Genomic DNA, 27046 nt, shown 5'->3' with positions numbered 1-27046 from the left:
TCTCCTTTGTGTGTCTGCAAAACAGCATGTTTTTTTTTTTTTTTTAATTAAACTTTACCGGCGTTATTTGGTTGTGTAAATGCTTTTATAATGATCGTAAAAATATGTAGACTATTTAAACATTAAGAAAACTTGCGTTTTTTTTCTGCCAACTGAGAATTTGTTACGAAGGACACTTTTATTTATGCACACAAAGGCAACAAAAATGTGATCCTTTTGAATCTTCTCCTTTGTGTGTCTGCAAAACATGTTTTTTTTTTTTTTAATTAAACTTTACCGGCGTTATTTGGTTGTGTAAATGCTTTTATAATGATCATAAAAATATGTAGACTATTTAAACATTAAGAAAACTTGCGTTTTTTTTCTGCCAACTGAGAATTTGTTACGAAGGACACTTTTATTTATGCACACAAAGGCAACAGAAATGTGATCCTTTTGAATCTTCTCCTCTGTGTGTCTGCAAAACCCAAGGTCTTTTTTTATATTAAACTTTCCCAGCATTATTTCGTTGGGTAAATGCTTTTATACTGATCATAACAATATGTAGACTATTTAAACATTAAGAGAACTTGCGTTTTTTCTGCCAACTCGAAGAAATGAAAATGAATTGCAGCTGCTGCGTTTTTTTTTTCTGTCACTCCAACAAATAAAAAAAAATTAAAAATCGGGTTTTTCGGGCTGGGCCTGCAAATCTATTTAATTGATCGGCGGGCTGTGTCGGGTCGGGCTGGATTTTTAAGGCCCGATCTAACCTCTACTATCTCTCTGCTCTCTCGATTGCAAAAAACTGATATTTCCTCATGTTGAAACAAATTGTTATGGCTGCTAAAATGCTGCTGCACTTCATTTTAAGTCATTATTTTTATATTGTTATGTGGTAGTTACTGATTGAATTTCTAAGTTGATTGCACATATACATTGCTATCATCCACTCATCCCTCACCTCTGGAATTGTACCCGCATCTTTCAAAACTGCAGCCGTTACGCCAATCCTCAAGAAACCTGGTGCCGACCACTCCGACTTCAATAACTTCTGCCCCATATCCAACCTCCCTTTCATTTCCAAAATCCTCAAAAGAACAGTCGCCTCACAACTCCACTCTCACTTATCCCAGAATAACCTTTATGAACAGTTTCAATCTGGTTTCCGCCCACTACACAGCACTGAAACAGCACTCGTTAAAATAACCAACGACCTCCTCATGGCAGCTGATTCTGGCCTGCTCTCCATCCTCATCCTCCTAGACCTATCTGCAGCCTTTGATACAATTAGTCACACCACACACCTCCACCGGTTTTCCACTATTGGCATCACCTGCACCCCGTTGAACTGGTTTTCTTCCTATCTTTCTGAGCGCAGTCAATATATCCAGCTAAAGTCATTTAAATCCAGACCCTCCCCTGTTACCTCCGGTGTGCCTCAGGGCTCTGTCCTAGGGCCCCTACTCTTCATCATATACCTACTTCCCCTCGGCAATATTTTTCATAAATTCAACATCGACTTTCACTGCTATGCCGACGACACCCAACTCTACCTCACTTATGAACCCTCCTCCTCTCTCCCGCCCTCATCTCTGACTGACTGTATCACTGAAATAAAAATCTGGTTTACCCACAATTTCCTAAAACTTAACAGTAATAAAACTGAGGTGCTCCTCATTGGCTCTAAATTCACCATCTCCAAAATCCATAACATATCCATTACCATTGACAACTCCACTGTTTTACCCTCCCCCCAAGTCAAGAGCCTAGGAGTAATCCTCGACAACATACTTTCCTTTCAATCGCACATCAGTAACATTATCCGGATTGCCCACTTTCACCTACGCACCATTATTCACCTCCGCCCTTCCTTCACACCACATTCTGCTGCAATCCTGGTTCACAGCCTTGTCACTTCCCGTCTGGACTACTGCAACTCCCTCCTCTTCGGCCTCCCTCGTAAAACTCTCCATAAACTCCAACTGGTCCAGAATTCAGCTGCCCGCATCATAACCCGTACCCCGTCCATCCACCACATCACTCTAGACCTCCAACAGCTTCACTGGCTCCCGGTCCACTTTCGAATACAGTTCAAAGTTCTCCTCCTCACATTCAAGGCCATCCATAACCTCTCCCCTCCATACCTGTCCGATCTCATTCATGTTACTACTCCCTCCTGTGCCCTTAGATCCTCCTCCTCCATACAACTGTCTGCCCCCCCCCCGCTCGCCTTAGCACCATGGAATTCACTCCCACCCGATCTCAGGAACACAGATTCCCTCCCCCTTTTTCGAACAAAACTCAAAACTCACCTGTTTCGACTAGCCTATACACAATAATCACTTAGTTCTGGTCTTCTTAACTGCCCCTATATCTCTTTTAGTATTTTAAATTTCCATATACGTTATATACTTTCATTTTCTCACTTTTAATATTTTTAAATGTTTGTACGGCGACCTTGAGTGCCAGAAAGGCGCCTTTAAATAAAATGTATTATTATTATTATTATTACTACTATTCTATAGTGGACTAGGCCTACATTTTACTTTTGTTTTACATTGCAATTTAGTTGATGTTTTGTTTGCAACTGAACTGATCCCTGGATTGATCTATACACACATATGAAAACACTTTCTTTCTTGATGCAGAAATGCTGCAAGGAACAAAACAAAACTAGACGGATAAATTACAGTCATAGAGGGAACGCTGAATAACAAAATGAAAAAAATTTCATTGTGTAATAATGACCTTCATTAGGGATTCATTAGTGAATAGTGGAATTACCAATAGAGGATATTAATACAGCAACAGTTATAGTTACCATAGCAAAGCCAACATCAGCCTTCTTCAAAGCCGGTCCGTCATTGGTTCCATCTCCTGTTACTGCGACCACCTGCCTCTGTTCTACAATACTACTGTCAATAATGCCTAGATGGAGGACAGAGAGACGAGACGTAAGTATGTGCTGCATGTAAAAGGATACGTACAGCTTGATGAAACTTTAACTCACCTTTGACAAGAGTATGCTTGTCTGTTGGTGAAGACCGAGCCAACACACGCAGTTTGGGCCAGATTTTATCAATTCGCTCCTGTTCGATCTACATGTTGGATAATAAAGGGTAGAGGGAGCATATAAATTATAATGCAAATTCAAAACGGTTTGCAGTCACAAGCAAACATAAGAAAGTTGACCTCAATCATATATCAAGGATGTGAAGTTGTTAAAAACGTCATGGCGTACACACAGCAACTCACGTTTAGTTGATGGTCAATTTAAAAGTTCACGTCCACTGCCTTGACAAGAACCTCTTTATCCCATTAAGTAACGCACTTACCTAACAAAAAGGCTTTAGTGGATGGAGCAATTTAATAGGAATTGTAGGGACTTTTTTCAGTGGCAAATTCTCATCAGATAGGAAATATGTATATCATTTTTATTCACTTTTGACTCTACAAGTGCTAATGTTAAGAGGACATAATTTATTATACAATAAATGTTCAAGTGGTTTTAACAAACATGATTGAATCAAACTGAAAAATCCAATATTTTAAGAGCCCACACTGTTTTTGTTGTTTTCTTTTTTAAACAATCGAAATACCACTCTTTCATTGTGTTAGGTTTTGTGTTTGTTTTCTCCTAGTGTCCCTGTAATTGCCCATTGATTTCACCTGTTGTTCCTGCTCCTAGTTTATCCTCCAACCTGCATCCTCCTGTGTCACCCACCTGTTCCTCGTTGACTCGTTACCCTGTCTCTGTGTCTATATAAGCTCCCTGTTTTTATTGAGTCTTGTCGCGACATTCATTGTTCATGTCCACGTTCTGGTCAGCATTATTTTCGTCTACCCAAGCCCTCGTGTTCCAAGTAAGTTTTTTTGAAAACCAGTCTTTTGTTAGTGACTGTTTTGTTTGCCTGTGTGCTTTCTTTGGATCAACACAGCCTTTGTTTTGTACTTTGTTTTTTGTTGGCTTTAATTAAATCATTTTTGCACCATTCATCTGTCTCGCCTCCTTTTCCCTGCATTTGGGTCCAACTGCCTGCCCATAATTCCTGACATATTGAAAATTTAAATTTCAAAAAGATTGTAATGCAAAGTCAAATGACCCAATTATTTTTATGTATAAAACTGAATTAAGATGTAAATCACATACACGCTCGCAAACTGTAGAATACATGTGTTGGTGTGTCGTAACCTGAAGTGAGTGGCATACACAACTTCATTTCAGTTGTGTAGCTGTGCATCTGAAACTAATTTAAACTTGACTCCTAACAACGCAAAAAAATCTCCCATGACACACCTCGTAATAATGGTAGACGGTGTTATACTTATATAGCGCTTTTCCACCTTTCAAGGCGCTCAAAGCGCTTTACACGATCTCGCCATTCACCTACTGATGACACAGCACCAGGAGCAACGTGGGGTTCAGTACCTTGCTCAAGGATACTTAGACAAGTTCGTCAGAGCGAAGAATCGAACCTACTCCACCACTGAGCCACGCCACCCAACAATAATAATAAATGATAACACTAATGCATTGAACAAATTGATTTTGGCAATGATTCAGAGGATTCCATGCATACTATTCATCAGTGTTGTTAATCTTACTTTAAAAAAGTAATTAATTACAGTTACTAATTACTTCTCCTCAAAAGTAATTGAGCTAATAACTTAGTTACCTCATTGTAAGAGAAATGAATTACTCAGCAAAGTAACTGATGTTACTTTTCATGGTCTACACATGATTACATATTATACATTCTATAACATATTTCACATCAGTGATGTTTTTTTAATTGATTGAACTGATTTTTTTCACCCCCCCCCAAAAAAAACCCCCCAAAACAGCAACAACAAAAAAACATAGGTCAGACTTTTTTTTTTTTTTTTTACAATTTAACATTTACATTTACAATTTAACATTAACGTTATTTTCTGGCAAAAGGTGGATTTTTCAGATGAATCTTCCATTGAATTACACCACAGTCACCGCAAATATTGCAGGAGACCTACTGGAGCCCGCATGGATCCGAGATTCACTCAAAAAAAAGTGGTTTGGTGGTGGCAAAATCATGGCCCGGGGTTACATCCAGTATGGGTGTGTGCGAGAGATCTGCAGGGTGGAAGGCAACATAAATAGTCTGAAATATCAACAAATCTTAGCTGCCTCTTACATTCCTAACCATAAAAAGGGACAAATTCTGCAGCAGGATGGTGCTCCATTGCATATTTCAATCTCTACCTCAAACTTCCTCAAGGCAAAGAAAATCAAGATCATCCAGGACTGGCCAGCCAAGTCACCAGACATGAACAGGATGAAAGAAGGAGCATGGCCCTGGGTTGGCGCCAGCGTGGCGTCTCTGCTCGTCTGCCTGGCTGTTGCGCACCTGGTGGGGCTCGCGTGTGGCGGGATGTGATAGGGCGCGCTCGGGTGGGGGGTCCTGGTGCCGGGATTGGCGATGAGGCGGGGTAGGGTCGGTCGCCAACGGGCTTGCACTCACAAAGGATTCACACGATTACTGGGTTCTAGATCACAAAACTGATTTGTGTACACTCTACCCCTTTCAATCACTTAGCTTATAGACACCCCCACCCCCGTCGCCCTCTTTCACTGGTCAACAGGCCCCCACATGGTGTTAATCGGAAATACATCTAGCTGAAGATAGCACCAACATATTAATAGCTAGTCTAGATGTTCAATGTATTTCTTGTTGTTTTTTGTGTTTGTGTTTCTTTTCTTTCTTGTCTTGTGTTTCTTTTCTTCTGTCCCCCATAACCCCTTCCTGTCCGCTGCTTTGTCATAATAAACGAGGTATTTTGAATGATCACAATGGGAGTATGTCAGACTCTCAATGTGAAACATTAAAACTAGGATTGTTCCGATCATGTTTTTTTGCTCCCGATCCGATCCCAATCATTTTAGTTTGAGTATCCGCCGATCCCGGTATTTCCTATCCTATTGCTTTTTTTTTTTGCTCCCGATTCAATTCCAATCATTCCCGATAATTTTTCCCGATCATATACATTTTGGCAATGCATTAAGAAAAAAATGAATAAAACTCGGACGAATTTATACATTCAACATACAGTATATAAGTTCTGTATTTGTTTATTATGACAATAAATCCTCAAGATGGCATTTACATAATTAACATTCTTTCTGTGAGAGGGATCCACGAATAGAAAGACTTGTAATTCTTGAAGGATAAATGTGACTTTGTATATTGTGACTAAATATTGCTATCTAGTGTATTTGTTGAGCTTTCATTAAATGATACTGTAGCCATCTGTTCTGCCCAAATGCATGATGGGAAGTGCACCCATGACTGTGCGTAGTGGTACCAATTGATATACCTTCTCTGCGTTGGGAAATAACATAGGGTGTTAAGAAAAAGATCAATTACTAGCTTTCTTTCCCAAATTGCTTCCCACGATGTTTCTAATCATAGGGAGAGGGACTGTAAGGCTTTAGCCGATTAAAAAAAGGCTCCTAAGGCTGCCAAAATTCTCTCTACTCATTTTACGCTGCCTTTTAGCTCTATATATAGGTAAAATGGCGCCATTAAAGATTGAACACGACAATGCGTGAGTGGGCCGTGGAGCGCATGCATTTGCGTTAAATATTTAAACGTGATAAATTTAAAAAAATAATTACCGCCGTTAACCAGATAAATTTGATAACCCTACCTTAAGCCTAAACTAAAGACTCTAGATGAGTATAACATATTATGTCTGTAACGTTAAATACAATTAGAAAACAATTTATTTAAAAAATATATATATTAAAAGAAGCCATGTCCGATATTTTTTTGCCGATTCCGATACTTTGAAAATGACGTGATCGGACCGGATCGATCGACATCTGTAATTAAAACTGTTCAGACTATCCGGGGACTTAGACTTCCATTCTCTGTGTCAAACAGCTGAACAGGACGGGTTAAAAAAAAAAAAAAAAAAAAGAGGAAGCATGGAAGACGAAACCCAAGAATGTTGATGAACTCTGGGACACATGCAATACCCCTTTCCCACTGGCCATAAAACCCGTGTCAACCCGCTAACAATCGGCTTTTGGTGGCAGTGGGAAAGGTGCAGCGACCCGCTTCGACCCGTGTCAATCAACCCGCCAAGCGACCGCGTTAAAATCCCCTCGGCATCGCCATGCAGTGTGAAAGCAAAACCCCGGGTCAACAGTCAACACCCTAATCTACGTGATGACGTAGGCTAGTACGTGATGCGTCATAACAAAAACAAAAACCATGTGCTCTAGCCCGGATTCACATACGGCGAACAGTCAGTGTAGCAGTGTTAGCAATAGCCATAACAAATGAAACAAAGGCTCTTCTCCTCCTTCTGTGATGTACACGACTCCTTTCAATTTCAAGCCAAAATTCACATCGCCTACGTTGCCTCAGCACAAGCAGAGTGTTGATCCTTTGCTGCATTTCGACCATTTTGAGGGCAGTAAAAAGCATGAAAACAGAGAACACAAACGGAAAGGAAGCTTCTATGTTGCTTTGCATTCTTTACTTCCTTGAACTGAATGAATTCGGTTGCACTTGTCGAAGCGCATCTCAGCGTGGTGACGTCACGAACCTTATGCACGGCTGAGGAGTGGTTGGGGGTTAGACGGGTGGAATTTTTTTTTTTTTTAAACACGGCTTTTTTTTGTCAATGGGAAAGGTGCCAAATGCCAATTGCTAGTGGGTTGCATCGGCTTGGAAAAACGCGCGTTGACCCACTAGTTTCAGTGGGAAAGGGGCATAAGACTGCTTTCTTTGCTGTTCCTGATGACTTCATCAATAAATTGTATGAATCCTTGCCAATTCGCATGGATGCAGTCCTTCAAGCCCATGGAAGTCATACAAAATATTAAATTTGGATCTCACAGCACCACTACTTAATTCGCATATGTTATGTAACATATTTTTGCATTTGAAGTACATTTTTTGTTCAATATTTACACTACCTTCTGTAGGCGACAAAACTTTTGCGTTGCCAAAATTTGACCTTTATGTCTTCATTGAATGATAAAAGTATTTTTTTCAGTGAAACAAGTATATTTTTGTACATTCGACATCATTTGGGAGGGTCTTAGCTTTCATATGAGCCATTTCTGAAAACAACTGAATCATTAAAAGTCAGGTTATTAGCAATTGTTTCTACAAAATGGATATGCGACAAGACTTTTGTCAGAGACTGTATACTCCGGTGCGACTTATGTTTTTTTTTTTTCCCTCTTCGTTGTGCATTTTTGGGCTGGTGCGACTTATACTCAGGTGCGACTTATGGTCCGAAAAATATGGTATACGGAATGATTCAAATGTGTTTGGCTGTTGTTTCATTCTGGTTTTACCCCTATTATAACATTCAATGTGGCGTTTCAGTAGTGCTTGTAATGGATTAGGGCATTTATATGGAAAACGCATCTCTACTTACGGAATTTTCTTGTTATGAGACTACTTCCAGAACTAAGTCATTCCCTAAGAAGAGGTACCACAGCCATTCATGACAAGGTGAGTTGCTGCTTATGCCGTCTGACTTTGGGCAAGAGCTGGAGTGCACTCTGATTTGCTTGTGACCAGTTACATATTGACAAACCACCATTCACACTTACAGATAATTTAGGTTCTTAAAATATAACCTAACGTGCAAGTTTTTTTAATGTAATAAGAAGCTGGAGTGTCCAGTGAAAATCGACACAATTACGTTGAGACATGCAACAACCTCAGAACTCCGAAGCAGACGAGTAGATATCGAAAAGTCATGAATTACAGCAGAATGAACTTAGTCTCTACTGGTATTTGTCAGGGTTCTAAGATGAAATGGTTTTTTTGTAAATACGCCCATGGATGCATGCAATTTAATAACTATTACATTTGGCCCACTGGTAGAAAACTGTGCACATGAATGAGTGCACTCACTCAGGACCCCGACTCACCTCTCCTTTCTCGTTCCTGATTCGTCGGTTGAAGTCTTTGCCCTCCAGACAGATAAAGTCATCCCCGGGGTGGATGATTCCACATTTGGCAGCGATGGCCCTGGCTGTGTTAATGTTATCACCAGTCACCATCCGCACAGTGATGCCCGCACGCTGACACTTTCGGATAGCCTCGGGTACCTTGAAAAAAAGAGGCGATTACCTTCTAAAAACATATTTTATTCTCCTCCTGAATTATAAATGCCAGTCAGTGGCACACTCCTACCTCAGGTCTTACTGGATCCTCAATTCCGACCACGGTGATACACGTCAACTCTGTCACTATTTCGGCCTCATTTTCCCAGTCGGGTTCTGGATTGGAGGGCAGGTCACGATAAGCGATGCATATGGTCCTCAGGCCCTCACATGCCATTGGCTCGATCACCTGTTTAGTAAAAACATCATAACAGCTATGGCCAGAAAGAAAATTCAACAGCTAATATACTTAACCCTCTCTGGAACTATAGTGGAAAGCTATATCTAAGTAAGACCTTCAATTTGAAGAATCCATGACTAGAAACTCATTGTCTTTCAATTTGACGTTAATATCTGGTGACCTTTTGAGCTTGTTTTCTGGTATTCTTTCTGACAACGCTGAGAGGGAAAGCCTACCCCGGCCCCAAGCGTAGTCGAGGCAGCCGAGGAAGACAATACGATGAAGAGCTGGCGAGGCATAAAGCTTGCACAATGCAAGCAAAATAAGTATGCTGAAATACAGTTGCGTAAGGAGAAGAGCTGTTTTCTCATGGCTTGAAATAAGGTGGCCGTGAGGCAGGTCAGTCCGACTGTCACTAAAGGGAGGGCTTGCTCACACTGCAGCATCAACTCATCTGTTAGTGGCGCAAACACTCGCTTTTCTCTTGTGAATAATTTGGACTGATCTAGAAATTGAGCTGCAAGGAGGGTGGTGTGAAAGTCTAATGTTGCAGTTATAATGGTTATATATTATAGGGCTGTCAAACGATTAAAATTTTGAATCGAGTTAATCACAGCTTAAAAATAAATCGTTATTAATCGCAATTCAAACCATCTATAAAATATGCCATATTTTTCTGTAAATTGTTGGAATGGAAAGATAAGACACAAGACAGATATATACATTGTACATGTACTGTATTTGTTTATTATAACAATAAATCAACAAGATCGCATTAATATTAACATTCTGTTAAAGCGATCTATGGATAGAAAGAATTATATTTCTTAAAAGATAAATGTTAGTACAAGTTATAGAAATTTTATATTAAAACCCCTCTTAATGTTTTCGTTTTAATAAAATTTGTAAAATAGTAGAAACTAGAACTGCACTGCCATGAGTCACTTCTCGTAGATTTTTGGGTCACTTCCTTGTTAACTCATTGGCTGCCATTAATGGCGCCAGCCTTCTTATCAATTTGGATTGGACCAGTGGCATTATTAGGCCTGTTTTAGGGGGGCTTAAGAATATTAAGCCCCCCTAAAATAGGCCTAATTAGTTGTTTTATTAGAAAAAAAAAAAGAAAACACAAAAAATGCTGACATATTAACTATGAAGTTGCCAGAATATTAGTTTCCCCCTTCCCAACTGTCTGCCGCCACTGTAAATATACTGGTAGTATCATTTGTCTATAAAATTCCTATCATAAGTACACTTCTGAATAACATTGTGTCCTTTTTAATATTAAAGAAAAAAGTAATATAGATCAACTTACAATAAAGTGTAAAATAATAATAATAAATTCAAATTGATTAGCAAAATCAACTCAAGAGGACAATATGCCAAACAATTAGACCAAAACAACAAAAAGTAATAGAACAAAAACGACAATGTCATTGGATAGAGTGGCAGTTTTTATTTTTGCTGCAGGCAGTATGAGCTCCTTTGCTATGGTGTGGAATTATTTTGCACTGAGCAACTTGTTGTGCCACCTTATATGATTCTAGCAGTGCTCGTTGGGTTACCGATGTACAGTAACACTGACAAAGCGGGACGATAGTTGGCAATATTTGGCACATTTTCGCGGAAAAAAAGAAAAATCCTGCTGTCCGCTGCGAACATTTTTAGACAAAGTAAACAGACTGGTCTTTCCTCGTGTTCCGCTGTACTAAATGCCAAAGCCAAAAGCCAAATGCTACATATGCTTCGGCATATTTCCTCGCGTTAGCTTTTCATATCTCAAGTGCTCTTTGCTGTGTGCTCTTGTTTGGTTCAAAAATACTGCACACACGCTGAAAATGATAGTGCCACTGCCACCCACTGAGTGTATGTACAATTACACCTTATTCTAATACGGCAAAAAAGTCCTCAAGAGCACATGCGCCACCCCCAACATCGCTCTGCGCCCCCCTGGGGGGGCCCGCCCCACTATTTGAGAAGTACTGGTTTAAATCAATAATCATATAATCTGTTGTTATTAACTTAAATATGATAAATCTGTCAGTGTCCCTTTACTTCATAGAGTAATTTAGAGAGCCCCTTCAGTGTGTCACTATCCAATCAATTCCACTTGTTCATATAGAGAACGCCCACATCTCTAAAAATCCAGTCCGCATCATCCCTGTGACATTGCTAGCAGTCGGTACTACCTTTTTTTTTCTTCACAGTCGGTCTCTGCGCACAATTTACCTTTGTTGTTTTGCGGTCAAAAGTTACATCCTAGCTCTAAAATAAAGCTGCTAATTAGCTGCTGCTGCAAGTTAGTTAGTCTGGAATGAATTGTGAAGGTCCTAGTAGAGTTAAGTGTGCACTCGCTCTCTTTTGACCACTATCTTTGGGGTGACTTCCTTCTGGAGCGTGAGCTGTGTTTCTCACTTTACGCATAGATGAGTACAGGAGCTGAGCTCGTTCACGTATGATTATATCATCAGTGGATAGTCATAAATATACACTAATAATAATCACTCCACGGCCCTTTATTATTTAATTTAAAGGTGAGTGTTGCTTTAAATTGTGAAAAAAACTTTTCATAGCCATATCAAGTCATTCACCTGTTTGACCATCTCATCTCGGTCCCTTGGGCGGAAACTACGTGGTTCTCCATTGGCATCTAAAATGTAAGAACACCTGGGGAGAGAAAAAATACTTCACTTTAACAGAGAAAGTTTGCAGGCAAACACGGACCAGTGTGGCATATTTGCTAGCCTCAGCTCTTGTCTTCCCTTCCACTTACTTTTTCAGCATGATTTCAGAGGCTCCCTTGCTGTAGAGACGGAAGGAACCATCTGGTAGCTTTATCACCGTGCTCATGGATTTACGTACAGAGTTAAAGGTGTACACCTTTAAGCAAAAGAAGTGGTATTATTTTGATTTAGAACAATACTGCCAGTGCACTTTCCATGTGTTAAAAAATTAAAGAAAATAGCATGTTTTGTATTTTTAAACATTTTCAAATTGAATCGATGGCAACTAGTGCTGTGGTTGTCTTGGAAGACGTTGCACCCATCGGCGGAGTTTGACTTTAGGGGCAGCGGGGGCACAACACGTTGATGACCCCGAAACGCAGTGTCAGCAATAAAATTAACTTACAAGAATATTCATAATAATAAGTTGACAATGAGCGTTTTTCGTTTCTGTTTCCCATCATTCTTGAGGGGAATTCTAAATCAGGCTACTGAGGCAATACTTTACTAATACTTACTAATACTTGAATATGGTACACCTGCCGGTGTCGTGCCAACGTAGTTACCACAGTCAAAAATTGTATCCCCTGAGGGGACCCATATGGAGGTAGATTTGTTTTTTTTTTTTGGGGGGGGTGGGGGGGGGTGGGGGTGGGGGTTTGAAAACATATATTTTGATTGAAGCAATATTTTTCTTTGATTTTTTTTTGGGTATTGAAGTCGGGTTTTTTTTGTGTGTTTTTTGATTCAAGTAACTTTTTTGATTGAAGTAATGTTGATTTGTGTTTGGGTCACATTTTGGCTAGGACGTTTTTCTCTTTATTATTCAATCAAAAAATAAGTTGCTTAAAATATATATATATATATATATATATATATATATATATATATATATATATATATATATATATATATATATATATGTTTAAAAAGAAAAATCACTTCATAAAAAAAAAAGAAAAATTTCAATCATAGAAAATGTTTTTGAATGCGAGAAAATATTTGAGATTGAAAAATTTGCACTTGTACTTAATTTTTCATTGAAAAAGTTTTGATTGAAGCAATCCTTTTTGTGTTTGGGCCATATTAAGGGTAGGACATTTGTGTCTCAATCATTCAATCCCTCAAAAAGTTGCTTCGGTAAAAAAAAAAAAAAAAAAAAAAAATCAATCAAAGAAAAAAATCATTTGAAAAAATAAAATTGCCCTCCCCAATGTTCATTTTTTCAAATGAAAATTATATGCAAAGCAAATGACCGTCTAAGGTGCTAGTCACATGATCTGTTCGAAAAATAATTTTGACCCATTATAAAAATACTTGTTTTTGTTCATTTCATTCATTTTTGTTGCAGTGTTATTGCTTTATATATATATTTATACTGGTATAAATCGGAAAGTCAGTTACATGCAATGACACTTTTAGGCCACCGGGGGGGGGGGCTGGCCCCCCCTTAATATCCGCTTATGGTTTCACCTTTCATCAGAGCAGGCTTCATTAGTACATTCTACAAGGCTAATTAGGAGCTTATCACTAGCTGTGTGGCAACCAGCTACACCATAACTGCACTGTGATTTCATGATCAAATGGCAGTTCAGAGCACAGCTCCTGTATATGACGACATACAGTGATATGAAAGTGAATACATTAAAATCAAATTTTTAAAAAATGTATCGCTTTTTTTTTAACCACGATGACAACATCGAGACGTAATGAGAGTTTGTGAGCATAAACTAAGAGAATATCAACGGTTTGTTTTGTGACGGCCTTTAAAAAAACAAAACATTGCAAAAATGCTCAGTGTAAGGCGAAAAATCACAGGTAAGGTGTGTTTTTACCCCCCCCCCCCCCCCATCGATTATTGATTATTAGATTTAACCATTTCATGCATTAATTATGATTTTATTTTTCCTTAAATTCTCAAGAGAAAAGGTCGTGGCAAAAACAGCTGGAGATGACTTCTTCTTGACACTTTTTTTTTTTACTCTGTCAAATGGACAGAATATGACAACACACAATTTCAGAGCAAAAAAGTGTCATGCCTTGAATTAAGTCCTCTGAAATTTGTGCCCTAGTGTGTCTTGTCATCAGTGTTGTCACAGATTACTTGAAAAAGTAATTCAATTACTGATTACGCCTCAAAAAAATAATCTATCTTTACTGATTACTTTGTTATCGAAGTAACCAAGTTTTTTCAAAAGTAATTTATCACAATTTTTCTCCCTGTGATGCCTCAACAAAAGAATGTCAACAGAAAAATGTCATCCCATGTAATGGAATTTTTCACATGAGGCTTAGTCTTTGAGTTAGCGGGGGTTTAATTAGTTGATGGAGTTGATTTCAACCACTATTGACTTGCGCTAGCTTAGCCACTCCGGAGCCTGAAACTAACAAATAACTGACAAACTGCACAGGATTTGTTCAAATCAACTCCAACGAGTAATTAAACCCCCACTAACTCGAAAATTAAGCCTAATGTAAAAAATTCTGAAAATCCCCTTAAATTAAAGACCTAGCCATGTTTTTAGCGGTCGATAGTCTTTTTGAGCCAGCGCAAAGTTTGCAACTCACAGAGATATTTTGTCATCTTTACTGGACAGAAACATAGGCGGAGTTTGAGTTTTGGGGAAGGGGGGGGCACAACATGCTGATGACCCCAAAACGCAGTGTCAGCAATAAAATTAACTTAAGAATATTTATAATAATAAGTTGAATATGAGCGTTTTTTTGTTTCCCATCATTCTTGAGGGTAATTCTAAATCAGGCTGCTTAGGCAATACGTTTCACCAAGATCGTCATCCATTCATTATGGTACGCCCGCCGGTGTCGTGCCAATGTAGTTACCCCAGTCAAAAATAGGTAGATTTGTTGCTTCAGGAAAAACAAATTTGCTTCAATCAAAATATATATTTTCAATCAAAAAAAATTTGCTTCAATTAAAAAAAAAATGTTTGAATGCAAAAAATAAATTTGGAACTAAGAAAAAATGCATGTGAAAGCTATTTTTCTTTGATTTTTTTTTTTTAATTGGAGTCAAGGTTTTTTTTTTTTTTTTTGATTAAAGCAACTTGATTTGAAGTAATGTTGATTTGTGTTTGGGCCACATTTTGGCTAGGACGTTTTTGTCTTTATTATTCAATCAAAAAATAAGTTGTTTCAAAAATATATATATATTTTCAAAAAGAAAAATCAATTCAATTAAAAAAACGAAAAATTTCAATCATAGAAAACATTTTCGAATGCGAAAAAATATTTGAGATTAAAAAATTTGCATTTGAACACTTAATTTTTCATTGAAAAAGTTTTCCTTGATTGAAGCAATCCTTTTTGTGTTTGGGCCATATAATGGGTAGGGCATTTTTGTCTAAATCATTAAATCCCCCCAAAAAGTTGCTTCAATCAAAAAAAAAAAAAAAAATTTTTCAATCAAAGAAATAAATTATTTGAAAAATACAATTGCCCTCCGCTAATTTTTTGTTGTTGTTGTTGAAAATTATATGCTAAGCAAATGACTGTCTAAGGTGCCAGTCACATGATCTGTTCGAAAAATAATTTTGACCCATCATAAAAGTTTTTTTTTTTTGTTCATTCCATTCATTTTGGTTGCAGTTTTATTGCTTTACAACTTATACACTGCCAACATTGGCAGTGTATCAAATACTTGTTCTCCCCACTGTATATACGTATATATAGGAAAGTCAATTTCATGCAATGACACTTTTCGACCACCCCCTTAAAATCTGCTTATTTCTTTACAGAAATGTGAAGTAATGGCTGTATTTCCAGTGAGCAAATTCAGCCGTTTGTGGTATCTGCCTCTTTCACTGTTAGCATCCTGATGAGCTAGCCAGGCTATGTTGTTGGCCGCCACCGCAAACAGCGCTCTCACAGCATCAGTGGCGCCTCCAGAAATTTTTCATAGGGGTGGCCAGATGGGGCCACTTAAAATCTTGGTTTGGCACACCAAAACTAAAAGCCATAATTTCAGGTTTTCATTATATTATTGCAGTAAAAAGGTCAGGGGAAATCTATAACAAAAAGTTAAGGACACGGCTACTGATATACTTCGGTGTATTGTGTAATATTTGATGTTACTAATGATTTAATGTGCATAGTCCATAACTGTCCAGTCAACATTTTGAGTTCCCTACAATTCTGTTGTATTGTTTTATGTATATATTAGGCATAAAGTGTACATTTACCAAAAGAAAATAATCACTGGGGAAAAGCAGGTGCTGGCAGGTACAAATAAAAGCAAGTACAGAAGCAATCATATCTTAACTGGGTATTTCCTAACACAATGTCAATGTGACACAAAAATAATTATTACTGAATGAACAAAACATAAAAAGTACTTCCCAACAGGGATACGATATACTGGCTAGCGGGGTGGCCAGTGGGGTGGCCAACAAATTTATGAGGGTGGCCGTGGCCACCCCTGGCCACCCCCTGGTGGCGCCACTACACAGCATGGTAATACATGTGACCCCCCCCGATGAGAAAACGTGACATGCAATGTCACTTCCAAACTCAAGAGCAACATTTTCTATTTGAAATGCTCTTCATACGTGGCTACAGTATTCTTAATTGTACATACTGTACATTATGAGGCAACAACAAAATAGTAACGCACAGGTACTAAGGAAACTAACTTTAACCAGATCACTGGTTTGGAAAAATGACCGCTCGTTACTGAAAGAAAGTAATCACATTACAGTAACGCGTTATTGACCACTGCTTGTCATTGTGATTACCCATTGATTTCACCTCTTGGCCTGCTCCTTGTGTCTTGACCAAGGGCGTAGGTTTGGTGTCAACATTGGTAGGGACAATATTACCGTTTTGCACATAATGCAAACAATGATCCAAATAAGGGACGACTAGTTTGACTTCGTTTTTCCTTGTGGAGGCTGACCTGACCGCAGCAGTTTTGACGTTTAGCAACTTTAATGTTATGCTACCTCTGATGCAGGTCGAACTTTCAGTGGCAAAATTTGTGGTGTTTCCACCACCTCCACAACATTGACGTCTTTTTACATGACTTATAGTGGTTGCAGCTGACCGAAAAAGAAACTTCTAATATCCCTCCTGTTCGAAGGGGGCGGACGAGGCGCATGTTGTCAAGATGAATCTGTCGGGGTTGTGTGAGAATGTCTGTGTGTATGTCTTTGTGGCGGGATGAGGGGCTTCAAGTAATCATCCAACCAAATGTTGGGAAAAAAATGGACGGGCACATTCTGCAAGTGAAAAGGGATAAATCAGTCTTAAATAATGAAAATAATTCACTTAATAATGGAAGGGTCTATTCTACCCTTACAACATATGATAAGACAATCTAAATTACCGTTATTTTCGGATTATAAACCGCTACTTTTTCCCCTCATTTTGAATCCTGCGGCTTATAGTCCAGTGCGGCTTATTTGATTTATTTGGGTCAATAGGTAACATTTTATTTGACAGCGGCCTCAAAAGCCGCTACTCTCATCAATTTTTCTTTTCCGTCCACATCTAGGGAGGTTAGCCACAGTGCCATGGGCTTTACACTTAATGATGACGCTGTGCACGGTAGAAACAGGAACATTCAGGTCTTTGGAGATGGATTTGTAGCCTTGAGATTGCCCATGCTTCTTCACAATTTTGCTTCACAAGTCCTAAGACAGTTCTTTGGGCTTCTTTCTTTTCTCCATGCTCAATGTGGTACACACAAGGACACAGGTTGAGTCAACTTTAGTCCATTTTAACTGGCTGCAAGTGTGATTGGGTTATTGCCACCACCTGTTATTTGCCACAGGTAAGTAACAGGTGCTGTTGTTGGAGCCATATTATTCATTAGCAAATTTGCGTTCATATTCTACTGTAAGTAGGGCTGTCAAACGATTAAGATTTTTAATCGAGTTAATTACAGCTTAAAAATTAATTAATCGCAATTAATCGCAATTCAAACCATCTATAAAATATGCCATATTTTTCTGTAAATTATTGTTGGAATGGAAAGATAAGACACAAGATGGATATATACATTCAACATACGGTACATAAGGACTGTATTTGTTTATCATAACAATAAATCAACAAGCTGGCATTAACATTATTAACATTCTGTTAAAGTGATCCATGGATAGAAAGACTTGTAGTTCTTAAAAGAAAAATGTTAGTACAACTTATAGAAATTTTATATTAAAACCCCTCTTAATGTTTTAGTTTTAATAAAATTTGTAAAATTTTCAATCAAAAAATAAACTAGTAGCCCGCCATTGTTGATGTCAATAATTACTTACACAATGCTCATGGGTGCTGAACCTATAAAATCAGTTGCACCCAAGCGCGAGCAGAGGGCGGCAAAACTCCATAAAACACAACAAGTGAGCGCTTAACTGTACTGTCATTTAAATCTGTCTGAGCGGGTCATCTGCGTTAATTGCGTCAAAAATTTTAACGTGATTAATTTTAGAAATTAATTAACGCCCGTTAAAGCTATAATTTTGACAGCCCTAATTCTAAGTTCTTATTTCGGTACTGGTCACCTATTGCAGGGTTCGCTAAATCCGGACCTCGGTCCCACTTTTCCTGTCGTGTTTTCCATGTCTCCCTCCTCCAACACACCTGAATCAAAATAATAGGGCTTCGGCTATCGATTATTTTAGTAGTCGATTAATCGATGAACTAGTTAGTTCGAATAATCGAGTAATCGGATAAGGAACATGAAAAATTAAAATACCTGAGCTGAGCCTGAAACAGTGTAAGAAAATAATAAATGAGAATCTAGGTATAACAAAAGAACAATTGGCTAACTTAGCAAAATTCCGCTAGCTTAAATGCTATAAAATGCTTTTTTTTTCTTCTTTTTCTTTTTTTACAATGCTCTTAACAAATGGTTCAGACACATGTTCCCACAAAAAAAAACGACTACATATACCTATAAAATAAATTACAAATGCATGAAAAAAAGATAAGGTCAAACAAAAGCTTAGCTTATGTTGGTCTTAACAGGATGCAGATGGATAAAACCATCTGAAATTAGGCAGATTAGAAGGCAGTGTATCCACCCAAATCAATAAAACTAAATACAAACACTTTCAAAATAAACCATTACAACGCCACTCTAATTAAACGAATACTCGAAGCAGCCAAATTTAATTCGAATCTTTTTTTCTAATCGAATACTCGAGTTAATCGATTAATCATTGCAGCACTACAAAATAATCAGGATCATTATCAGGCTTCTGGAGAGGTTGCTGATGACATAATCATTTGATTCAGGTGTGTTAGGGGAGAGAGACGTGGAAAACACGACAGGAAAAGTGGCACTATTGTATTGGTTTGTTGCATTTGGAAAGATGGCGCCCCCTTTGTGTAGTTGATGGTATGATAGCTGCAAATGATGCACTAATCAACTGACACATGTCAGGTGTGTTTAAATGGAAGTGAGAAGTTACATTTGTTTTGGACACAGACGGTGTAGCCACACAGTTTTTTTGACCACCTAAACCATCTGAACATTTTTTAACACATACAAGACATACGACCACGACTCATGACCACTGACCACTTACAAAACTCAAGTCGCTTGCAATAAGAAATCACTCACCAATATTTGGATTGTGAACAAACTTGGAAACGCTTGGATCGCAATAAACAACAACTGGATCCTCATCAGAAGGTGCGTCTGAAATTTTATACCCCGATTCGCCCGGCTACTTGGTAAACGAAAGCCGGTACAGCTGTTAATTACACAAATTAGAGAAGCATCACAATTTTTCAAAGGGTGCCAATACTTTTTTCCTGCCTATTTTTGGAATTTTGTGTAACATCATAATGATTTTTTTTCCCAAAATAAATGAATATATTTCTACCAAAGCATTTTTAATTGCAGTCATTTTCTGGGAGAACTTGAACATTTATCTGACAGAACAGCAAGGGCGCCAATACTTTTGGCCAGCACTGTATATTATAGTTTCTATTTCTGACTTTTTATGATACTGTAGATCAGAGGTCATGGAACCGCGGACCTCGGTCCGGTTCCGGACCCCCAAGCCGTCTGAAACGGATCTCAAGCTGTCCGGACTAATACACTTTGCAAAAACAAAAATCATTTTTTTCTGCGGGTTTGCAGAGTAAGGCGGGCAACAAACAAAAACCTTAGTGGTAAAGCGCGTGAGCCAGCCAATGGGAGTGAAGCATTTGAAAGTTATTTTTAGAACGGCATGTCTCACACTCGCTTTCCAGACTCCACGGAGTGACAGCCAAAAACTGAGCCGAATGAAGTTGGAGGAAGAGGCGAAAAGGTACGGCAAATGGCGTGCTCAAAACTACGCAAGATTGATGCAGAAAACAGAGTGTTTAAGGAGGAGTGGACCAACACATTTTTGTTCATTTTACCTGGCGGCAGCACAAGACCACTGTGCCTCATCTGAGACTCATTCAGAGACGGTAGCGCTTGGAAAAAAGCAGTAATTTGAAAAGGCACTATGAGATGAAGCACGCAGCTTTTTTTTTGCAAAGTTTCCCTACGAACTCTGCCATCCGTTCTCAAAAAACAGCGGAATTAAGGGCTCAATAAGATCGCACCTCAAGGCTCGTGGTTCATTTATACACTGCACAGCAACGCGCAGATGAATTCTCCCTCATAATGGCGTGGATATTGGGTCAAAACAAAGTCTTTCAGTGACGCACCGATTGTCAAAGATTGTGTGAGTATAGTTGCTGAAACTTTGTTGATGGAAAGCAAAAAGAAGAGGTCTGTCAAAAAATAAAGCAAATCCCCCTGTCAGCATCCACAATTTAAAAAAAAAAAGTCTTGAACATGAACTTATGTTGCTATTTAATGATTCAGTTAAAGCACTTTTTTAGTTTTATGCACCTTTCATATTTTATTTACATTTTTGAATGTTGTAATTATCAGCATGGCCACGTAAAAATACGTTTGTATTTTTTGGAAAAAAAGAAGCATTAAAAATATTTCCGGACCTGAGATTGTTGTAATTTTTAAATTTCGGACCCAGAGGATTTTTAATTCATGACCCCTGCTGTAGATGATGAGTGCTAAAAAATCTTTACCCGCTCGCCAGTGCCCCGCTGTGCCCCAGTATTGTATTAGGTCTGGTGACACCCCTGATATCATGTGCAAAGCCATAGTCTCGGCAAGGTCTGGTTTCGTCGTGAGTCACAAAGCAGACACCATTCCAGTTCTGTGAGTCATCTTCACACAAAATTCTAGCGATCATGACCTTGATTATTGATAGACAAGCAGGTAAAGATGGATGCCGTGTCGGTGTATGGATGCTGTATCTACACACAGTTGTCATCCCTACCTTGTATAGTCTCTCCTCGGGGATTTGCTCTCTGACAGGAGTATAGTCTTGTTGGAGGTCTAAGACAAATCCTAGCAGGCCGCACTCTGTCTTGTTGCCTACCTGCTTTGCCAGACCTCCCTCCACATCTGGTGGCTAATAAAAGGGTGAATAGAACAGAATGAAATAAAAACAAGCAGAGGAAATGCACATTTTTCCCAACACAGTGACATCAGCATGACTTACTAAGATCTTGGAGGTGTAGGCACTGTTGATGGAGATGGCGTGGACTAATAGATCCAATGTCCGAGGGTTAACCTGTCCAGGATCTGGGATCAAACGGTGGTGCACATCACCTAGACGACAACAAATGAACAATTCTCAACAACTAGAGATGACTGGTAGGACATGAACATGCAGTGGGGCAAATAAGTATTTAGTCAACCGCCAATTGTGCAAGTTCTTATACTTGAAAAGATTAGAGAGGCCTGTAATTGTCAACATGGGTAAACCTCAACCATGAGGGACAGAATGTGGAAAAAAAAAACAAATAGAAAATAACATTGTTTGATTTTTAAAGAATTTATTTCCAAATTAGAGTGGAAAATAAGTATTTGGTCACCTACAAACAAGCAAGATTTCTGGCTGTCAAAGAGGTCTAACTTCTTCTAACGAGGTCTAACGAGGCTCCACTCGTTACCTGGATTAATGGCACCTGTTTTAACTCATTATCGGTAAAATAGACACCTGTCCACAAGCTCAGTCAGTCACACTCCAAACTCCACTATGGCCAAGACCAAAGAGCTGTCGAAGGACACCAGAGACAAAATTGTAGACCTGCACCAGGCTGGAAAAACTGAATCTGCAATAGGTAAAACGCTTGGTGTAAAGAAATCAACTATGGGAGCAATTATTAGAAAATGGAAGACATATAACATCACTGATAATCACCCTCGATCTGGGGCTCCATGCAAGATCTCACCCCGTGGCGTCAAAATGATAACAAGAATGGTGATCAAAAATCCCAGAACCACATGGGGGGGACCTTGTGAATGACCGACAGAGAGCTGGGACCACAGTAACAAAGGCTACTATCAGATGAAACCAAAAAAGAACGTTTTGGTAGAAACACAGGTTCTCGTGTTTGGAGGAGAAAGAATACTGAATTGCATCCGGAGAACACCATACCCACTGTGACGCATGGGGGTGGAAACATCATGCTTTGGGGCTGTTTTTCGGCAAAGGGACCAGGACGACTGATCTGTGTAAAGGAAAGAATGAATGGGGCCATGTAATGAGAGATTTTGAGTGAAAAGCTCCTTCCATCAGCAAGGGCATTGAAGATGAGACTTGGCTGGGTCTTTCAGCATGACCATGATCCCAAACACACAGCCAGGGCAACAAAGGAGTGGCTTCGTAAGAAGCATTTCAAGGTCCTGGAGTGGCCTGGCCAGTCTCCAGATCTCAACCCCATAGAAAATTTGTGGAGGGAATTGAAAGTCTGTGTTGCCCAACGACAGCCCCAAAACATCACCGCTCTAGAGGAGATCTGCATGGAGGAATGGGCCAAAATACGAACAACAGTGTGTGAAAAGCTTGTGAAGAGTTACAGAAAATGTTTTGCCTCTATTATTGCCAACAAAGAGTACATAACAAAGTATTGAGATGAACTTTTGGTATTGACCAAATACTTTTTTTCCACCATGATTTGCAAATAAATTCTTTAAAAATCAAACAATGTGATTTTCTGGGGGGTTTTCCACATTCTGTCTCTCATGGTTGAGGTTTACCCATGTTGACAATTACAGGCCTCTAATATTTTCAAGTGGGAGAACTTGCACAATTAGTGGTTGACTAAATACTTATTTGCCCACTGTATAAGCAAAATATGCCATACTGTATAAAACAATTAATTTTACTAGTGTTCACTGACCTACGTAGGCCTGTACAACAGTCATTCGGTTGGTGGTGAGCGTGCCTGTCTTGTCCGAGCAGATGGCTGTAGCGTTGCCCATGGTCTCACATGCATCCAGGTGGCGAACCAGGTTGTTGTCTTTCATCATTTTCTGACAAACACAATGGAATGAAGAGCAGATTCAATTGTACTGGCGAATTAATCACTTGCTATGCTTAGTAACGTTGGCTAGATTCACAGCTGATATCCCAATAAGCTATGAAAGTCATGGTAAACCAGCGTAACTCTAATATAACATAACCATGTGTCCATTATACCTTGATTTAGACACTTTACCTTGACAGAGTACGCCAATGAGATGGTAACAGCAAGAGGTAAACCTTCAGGGACCGCCACCACCAATACAGTGACTCCAATGATGAAAAACTTGACAAAGTATTGGATGTAGACGGGTGTGCACTCCGTTACCCATGCATGACCTGTAATAAATGAAATAATGTTAAACTTTTATTAGTTGGAAATTGGAATTACCTAAATGAAATCAAAATATTGTTGTCTACTCAGATGCGCGCACATGCTGACCTTCAACAACAAAGGTATCAATGACGAAGTAGAGCACCAAGATGATGACAGTGATTGCGGACATCACCAAACCTGTGATTGAATTCAGGGTTAGTTAGTTAGTTAGTCAGTCTGTTGTAGCATCTTGTTTTTTTTTTTTTTTTTTAATTAATTTCATTGAGGATGTTCCAGAAGAAATCCAAATACAGTGGGCCAAATAAGTATTTAGTCAACCACTAATTGTGTAAGTTCTCCCACTTGAAAATATTAAAGAGGCCTGTAATTGCCAACATGGGTAAACCTCAAACATGAGAGACAGAATGTGGAAAAAAAAAAAAAAAAAGAAAAGAAAATCACATTGTTTGATTTTTAAAGAATTTATTTGTAAATCATGGTGGAAAATAAATACTTGGTCAATACCTAAGTTCATCTCAATACTTTGTTATGTACCCTGTGTTGGCAATAACGGAGCCCAAACGTTTTCTGTAACTCTTCACAAGCTTTTCACACACGGTATTTTGACCCATTCCTCCATGAAGATCTCCTCTAGAGCAGCGATGTTTTGCGGCTGTCGTTGGGCAACACGGACTTTCAACTCCTTCCACAGATTTTCTATGGGGTTGAGATCTGGAGACTGGCTAGGCACCTCCAGGACCTTTAAATGCTGCTTACGAAGCCACACCTTTGTTGCCATGGCTGTGTGTTTGGGATCATTGTTATGCTGAAAGACCCAGCCACGTCTCATCTTCAATGCCCTTGCTGATGGAAGGAGCTTTTCACTCAAAATCTCTCGATACATGGCCCCATTCATTCTGTCCTTTACACAGATCAGTCATCCTGGTCCCTATGCAGAAAAACAGCCCCAAAGCATGATGTTTCCACCCCCATGTTTCACAGTGGGTATAGTGCAATTCAGTATTCTTTTTCCTCCAAACACGAGAACCTGTGTTTCTACCAAAACGTTCTTTTTTGGTTTCATCTGACCATAACACATTCTCCAAGTCCTCTTCTGGATCATCCAAATGCTCTCTAGCGAACCGCAGACGGGCCTGGACGTGTACTTTCTTCAGCAGGGGGACACGTCTGGCAGTGCAGGATTTCAGTCCCTGGCGGCGCATTGTGTTACTGATAGTAGCCTTTGTTACTGTAGTTCCAGCTCTCTGTAGGTCATTCACTAGGTCCACCCGTGTGGTTCTGGGATTTTAGCTAACCGTTCTTAATGAATTTTGACGCCACGGGGTGAGGAGGGAGTTGAAAGTCCGTGTTGCCCAACGACAGCCCCAAAACATCACTGCTCTAGAGGAGATCTGCATGGAGGAATGGGCTAAAATACCAGCAACAGTGTGTGAAAAGCTTGTGAAGAGTTACAGAAAACGTTTGGGCTCCATTATTACCAACAAAGGGTACATAACAAAGTATTGAGATGAACTTTTGGTATTGACCAAATAATTATTTTCCACCATGATTTGCAAATAAATTCTTTAAAAATTAAACAATGTGATTTTCTGTTTTTTTCCCCCCACATTCTGTCTCTCATGGTTGAGGTTTACCCATGTTGACGATTACAGGCCTCTGTAATATTTTCAATTGGGAGAACTTGCACATATAGTGGTTGACTAAATACTTATTTACCCCACTGTATGTATGCATGTACGATTCAACCTAATACAAACAGTTCCTACCTGCTTTTCCAATTTGAACTGCAAGTTTGGTGAGTTTGCCCTGCAAGACACTCTTTTCCTTCTTGGGTACATTGGTCTTCTTCTTCTCTCTGTCCTCTACTTCCCCACCCTCAGCGCTTTTTAGGGGTTGCATCTCCATGGCGACACCACCGTCCTGCTTCTTAGCTAAATCAGACACACAAAAGCATTCAGAAAATCACATGCTGATGACCGTTTAAAACTTGAAAGTAAACAATAGACATTAATCATGATGATGTCATTTAGCAACAGAGATGCAGAAGTGACTACATTTTCTGCAATGCTAACAAACATTTACACCCACATTTTTTAAATACCATTCACATATAAAATCTAGACAAAAATGTATTCAGTTTTTGCGAAAAAAACCAAAACAAACAAAAACATACTGTTTAACCAAAATTTAACAAAAATAACCTAATTCATTTTCAATGGCGTATTTAACACCAAAAACCCACAAATACTTTTCTATTCATTGCTATTGAAACTGAGCCCCATTAAAAACAAAAAAACCAAAAAAATCTTCTTTTTCTTTCTTCTATCTTTATGTGATTATTATTTTTTTCACCAAAAAAGTAACAGGTAGTGAGGTGAAATTCCAAAGAACTGACTTGCAAAGGCCCAAAATAAACAGGACGTGACACAGAATTGCACTAAAATCAACAGGAGGTGACCTAAAACTACCCTAAAATCAACAAGGAGACCCGGAGTTGCTGCAAAATCAACAGGAAATGAAATGAAATCTACAAGAAAATGCCCCGATATCAGCAATAACTGACTCAAAGTCAACAGGAAGAGACCAAGAAATGCCTCTAAATCAACAGGAAGGAACTTGAAATCAAAACGAAGTGACAAAGAAATGGTCTAAAATTAACCGCAAGTGATCCAAACTCAAAAGCTTGTGATGAGAAAATGCTTCAAGAGTCACAAGAAATGACCCAAAATCAACAAGGAGTGATCAGGAAAATCGCCCAAAATCAATAAGGGAGTGACCAGAAATCAAGCTGAATTGAGGCGGAAAATGCGTCACATTTAACAGGAAGTGGCCCAAAATCAATAGGAAGTGCCCAGAATATGCCCCAACATCAACAGGAAGTGTCGAGAAAATTCCCCAAAATCAACAGGACCTGAAATGGTCCAAAATCAAGAAGAAGTGATGCGAGATTGTCCAAAAATCAACAGGAAATGAACAGATATCCACAGACGAAGTGGAAGAAGTGACTCTGAATTGCCCCCAAATCAACAGGAAGTGACCTGGAAATGCTCCAAAATGAATAAAACTTTATCAACTAGTATGAATGCATTTTCATGCAGTTGCTCCAGAATTAGCTTTTTCTAGTAAACAAGAAAATGAAAACAAAAAAACAAAATCAGAGTGCTGTCAAAGTCATTTTGGTTCATAGGCCACATTTATGTCATATTACATGAGGGCTGGACTAGTTTATTCTTGGCCAAATAAGTTAGCTCACTGGCTGCCATTGACGGTGCTCAACGTCCAATCCATTTGAACTGTGATTTTAACTCGTTG

At 38.9% G+C, this 27046-nt stretch overlaps 1 protein-coding gene across 7 annotated transcripts in view; it reads right to left on the bottom strand.

Annotated features, from left to right (window-relative positions):
- Positions 1-27046, bottom strand: part of atp2b3b (ATPase plasma membrane Ca2+ transporting 3b) — a 147973-nt gene that overhangs the window by 49520 nt on the left and 71407 nt on the right. For all 7 annotated transcript variants that reach the window (XM_057829685.1, XM_057829679.1, XM_057829681.1 and 4 more), the window contains 12 exons: positions 25501-25665; positions 23840-23911; positions 23594-23736; positions 23276-23408; positions 21589-21698; positions 21364-21498; positions 12106-12212; positions 11924-11999; positions 9183-9341; positions 8918-9097; positions 2993-3080; positions 2804-2910 (listed from right to left, as the gene is read on the bottom strand). In XM_057829685.1, coding sequence (XP_057685668.1) covers positions 2804-2910; positions 2993-3080; positions 8918-9097; positions 9183-9341; positions 11924-11999; positions 12106-12212; positions 21364-21498; positions 21589-21698; positions 23276-23408; positions 23594-23736; positions 23840-23911; positions 25501-25665 — 1475 coding nt within the window. The remainder of the gene's footprint in view (positions 1-2803; positions 2911-2992; positions 3081-8917; positions 9098-9182; positions 9342-11923; positions 12000-12105; positions 12213-21363; positions 21499-21588; positions 21699-23275; positions 23409-23593; positions 23737-23839; positions 23912-25500; positions 25666-27046) is intronic.

Source organism: Corythoichthys intestinalis, chromosome 2 (genome assembly GCF_030265065.1).
Source record: "Corythoichthys intestinalis isolate RoL2023-P3 chromosome 2, ASM3026506v1, whole genome shotgun sequence".
In the NCBI taxonomy this organism is placed as follows: domain Eukaryota; kingdom Metazoa; phylum Chordata; class Actinopteri; order Syngnathiformes; family Syngnathidae; genus Corythoichthys; species Corythoichthys intestinalis.
Note: the sequence above shows the minus strand (reverse complement) of the source record. Positions and strands in the feature narration are given on the sequence as shown.